Source organism: Aplysia californica, unplaced genomic scaffold, assembly GCF_000002075.1.
Source record: "Aplysia californica isolate F4 #8 unplaced genomic scaffold, AplCal3.0 scaffold00127, whole genome shotgun sequence".
Classification (NCBI taxonomy): Eukaryota; Metazoa; Mollusca; class Gastropoda; order Aplysiida; family Aplysiidae; genus Aplysia; species Aplysia californica.
In genome coordinates this window covers 110,137-113,744 of record NW_004797397.1, presented here as the reverse complement: position 1 = coordinate 113,744, position 3,608 = coordinate 110,137, and the positions used below count along the sequence as shown (strand labels likewise).

At 41.1% G+C, this 3,608-nt stretch overlaps 1 protein-coding gene across 1 annotated transcript in view; it reads right to left on the bottom strand.

Annotated features, from left to right (window-relative positions):
* Nucleotides 1-3,608, bottom strand: part of LOC101854633 (serpin B6) — a gene marked incomplete in the record, with an annotated part of 15,577 nt that overhangs the window by 6,705 nt on the left and 5,264 nt on the right. The window contains 2 exon segments of the mRNA XM_005096364.3: nt 135-321; nt 1,467-1,681. Coding sequence (XP_005096421.2) covers nt 135-321; nt 1,467-1,681 — 402 coding nt within the window.

Here is a 3,608-nt window from a genome sequence, read left to right as displayed (position 1 = left end):
TAAGAACATACCGTGGAATGTCGTGGGCGGTGTGTTATGTGTAAGAACATACCGTGGAATGTCGTGGGCGGTGTGTTATGTGTAAGAACATACCGTGGAATGTCGTGGGCGGTGTGTTATGTGTAAGAATATACCGTGGAATGTCGTGGGCGAGGTGTAGTCTGCGTCAAAAGGCGTCTGCCACAGACCCCGGAAGTAGATGGCGTTAACCAACATGATGACGGTGCTGGCGTCAATAGAGCCAGGCTCCAGGAACTCGCTGATCTCCCCTTGTGTCTCGCTCTCCACCCAGGCGTTGATGGAGTCTTCTGGGTCGACTGCCTGTAGGTGTACCAGATTAATTAAAGAGATTAGTCGTTGTCGTTGTCATTGTTGTTGTCGTTGTTGTCATTGTTGTTGTTGTTGTTGTTGTTGTTTTTAAGGTTGATGTCATGTTGTTGTTGTTGTTGTTTTTAAGGTTGTTGTTGTTGTTGTTGTTATTGTTGTTGTTGTCGTCGTCGTCATTGCTGTTGTTGTTGTTGTTATTGTTGTCAAGGTTGATGTCATGTAGCTGTTGTTGTTGTTATAAAAAAAATTTAAAATGAATATTTAATTTACATTCTCTGACTGGAAAACTAATCAAGACGTCTTACATACTTTGCTTTTTCAACAACAATAAAGAAGAAGAAGAAGAAGAAGAAGAAGAAAAAGAAGATGATGATGATGATGATGATGATGATGATGATGATGATGATGATGATGATGATGATGATGATGATGATGTAAACAATAATAATGATAATAATAGCTGGACCAAAATTTGAAATGAAAATAATTTGTTCAACATCGTCTTTAATGATTGTTACTGAAGCCCCAAATGACATCGTTTAGGATGCTTCGATCCTGTCTACCAGGGCTGTTCCGGACGGGGAGAGATACAGTGTCGTAGCCGAAAAGTGGGTGGTTGGCGGGTGCTCTGTTGTGGTTTGCTCCCTCTTGATCTTTCCTATCTAACATCTATCGTTTTTATCACCCCTCCTCTTTTTTTGTGTGATATTAAGACTTCCACGCGTATGGGAATCGAACTTGCGTCTTTCGTGTACAAAGCAAAGAGCCTAACCCTATCCCTTACAATTTTACACCAAAAAAAAATCTGAAATTACGCAAACTGAGCCCAAAAATTAATGTGAAATTATGCGATTCTGTTAATTTTAACAAATAATGATAAAAGAAAATAATCCGAAATTATGCACACAAAAAAAGATCAAATTTTGCTTAATTATGTGGGGTGCATAAAACCACGGGGACAGATTGATGTCCCACCACAGACAGGAGACGACTCTCACTCAGGCATGACGACAGTGTTGGGGTTGATAGAACCCTGTGCCAAGACTCTCGCTTATCACCCCGATTTAGTAGTCTCACTTTCGCTATGGTTGCTGTTATAAAAAAACCCTCTTTATCAACATGTTCTGTGATTGATTTACCTCTATCTCTTGTCCAGTGGTGTTATAGAACATCCTCAAGCGGTTGGCGTAGGCGGGGTTGTAAGTGAACCCAGGCCTCACAAAGATGGCGTTGGCCAAAGACAGGGTGCTGTTTCCGTCACCCTCCTGTGGAAGGCTGGAGAGGTAGAGCCCCATAGCTTGGTGAACTCCTCGGCTCATGTGGAGTCTCGCTGCCAGTTGTCTATTGGTGCGACCTGTGTGTGATCATTTAAATTTTTAAAATTTTAGTAGAGGGTTTTACGGCGCTCGCAACTGCATAATGTCATATGAGCGCCAAGGGGTGGGTGTCAAAAGAGAAGTCTTTACAGAGAATCAGACTTACTCTGCTCACCTCTCTAGCTTTAACAGCACAAGGCCTGCTTCGACTATCAAGGCACCCTCGAAATAGCGAGTCACAAGAGAGTGACAAACATACCAAAGAAGTTGAGGAAAACGACAATAGTAAGGATTAGGAAAGAAAAAGCAGAAGTTCCCTGTTGTATATCAGGCAAAGTTATGAGCGTGACATGATGAATCAGCCCATTTACAATTCTACTATGCTTGAATGAGAAATGTCCCCCCTTTGGGAATGGCCTAAAGACACTACAGTCAGTTGCACCGCCCCGGAGGGTAGTGTGTGGTCAGAGTGAGGCACGGTTTTGTTTTTGGTAGTTAAATGTTAAGACTTTTACTTACGGCACTGCAACACAATACGGTTACATACGTGCCTAAGATTAATAATAATTATTATTACTTTTAATCTTCGGCACCTATTTGACCGTATTATTGTTATAATCATACTTGATCGAATTTATAAAGCGCTCTATAACATACGAGTAAACGCTCTGAGCACTTAGAACGCTTAGAGGTGCTACAAGAGAGTGAAGTGACAAACACGAACAAAGAGGAGGAGAGATTAGGACGATAGAGGTTAAATAGGAAAGAAGGGAAAAACCACACCAGAGCACCCACCATCGATCCAATAGATAGCTTTTTTGTAGCGTAAATCCCCGCTCAACAGCAAGCTCTAAGCGCTTCACAATCTATACTATTACCCCCGCAGACCCGAGAGAATTCTGAAACAACCTCAACTTCCTGGGAAGCATACAGAACAGTCAGCCATTTATAGGCGCTAAAACACTAACATACTGACAAGATCTTTCGCTGTCTATAGCCGGGTACCCATTTCCACCTGGGTGAAGTGGGGAAAATTTGTGAGGCAGCGTGGTGGAATCAGGCTCTCGTCAAAATAATCAAAGTGAAGAAACTTGCATTTTTCCGCAGGTTTGTGAATTTTTATCAAATTTTTGTTTTTTGGCTCAACACCTTTTATGCCCATTAAAGAACTCATTTCTGTGTGGATTTTTCTGAAAAACGTTGATTAAGGCACAAAAAATGTAAATTTTCAGTTACCACGGACTCTTAAGCTAAGGAAATAACTAATCTTTTGCGGCCATTTTCTTACTAATTTTACCTCTGAAAACAGGTGACCCCCACCTCCTTCATTTGCAAATATCTCGACTTGTATTCAAGATAAATGGATATCTTTTTCATCCAAATAAAGACAAGTTAACAAGCTTTAAGATGATACCAATAACTCCACACGCCTAAAAAAATTGACGAGAGCCTGATTCCACCTCGATGCCTCACATTTGTGTAAAGTGCCTTTCCCAAAGACACAACGTCGGGCCCGCGGCTCGAACCCCCGACCCCGCAACCTCACGATTACGAGTCCGGTAGCCCAACCACAAGGTACTCGCAAGATAGACGAAAATAACGTATGGAAAAGAGAATACAGAAGTAAGACCCTCGGGGTACATTCAAAACATCCACAAGAATAATGTCATGGAGGAATAAAAGAGTACATCAACAACAAAACAACAATAACTGTTAAAACAACAGCAACAACAACAACAGCAGCAGCTACAACAACAACAACAACAACAATAACAACAACAACAAGAATAAAAATAATAAACAATAACAAAAATAATAAGGAATTAGAGAAAAGGGGAGGAGAACAAAAGAAACAAAGTTTTCAGAAAAGGGTAGAGGAGAAGGAGAAGGAAAAGAATAAGGAGAAGGAGAAGGAGAAGGAGAAGGAGAAGAAGGAGAAGGAGAAGAAGAAGAAGAAGAAGAAGA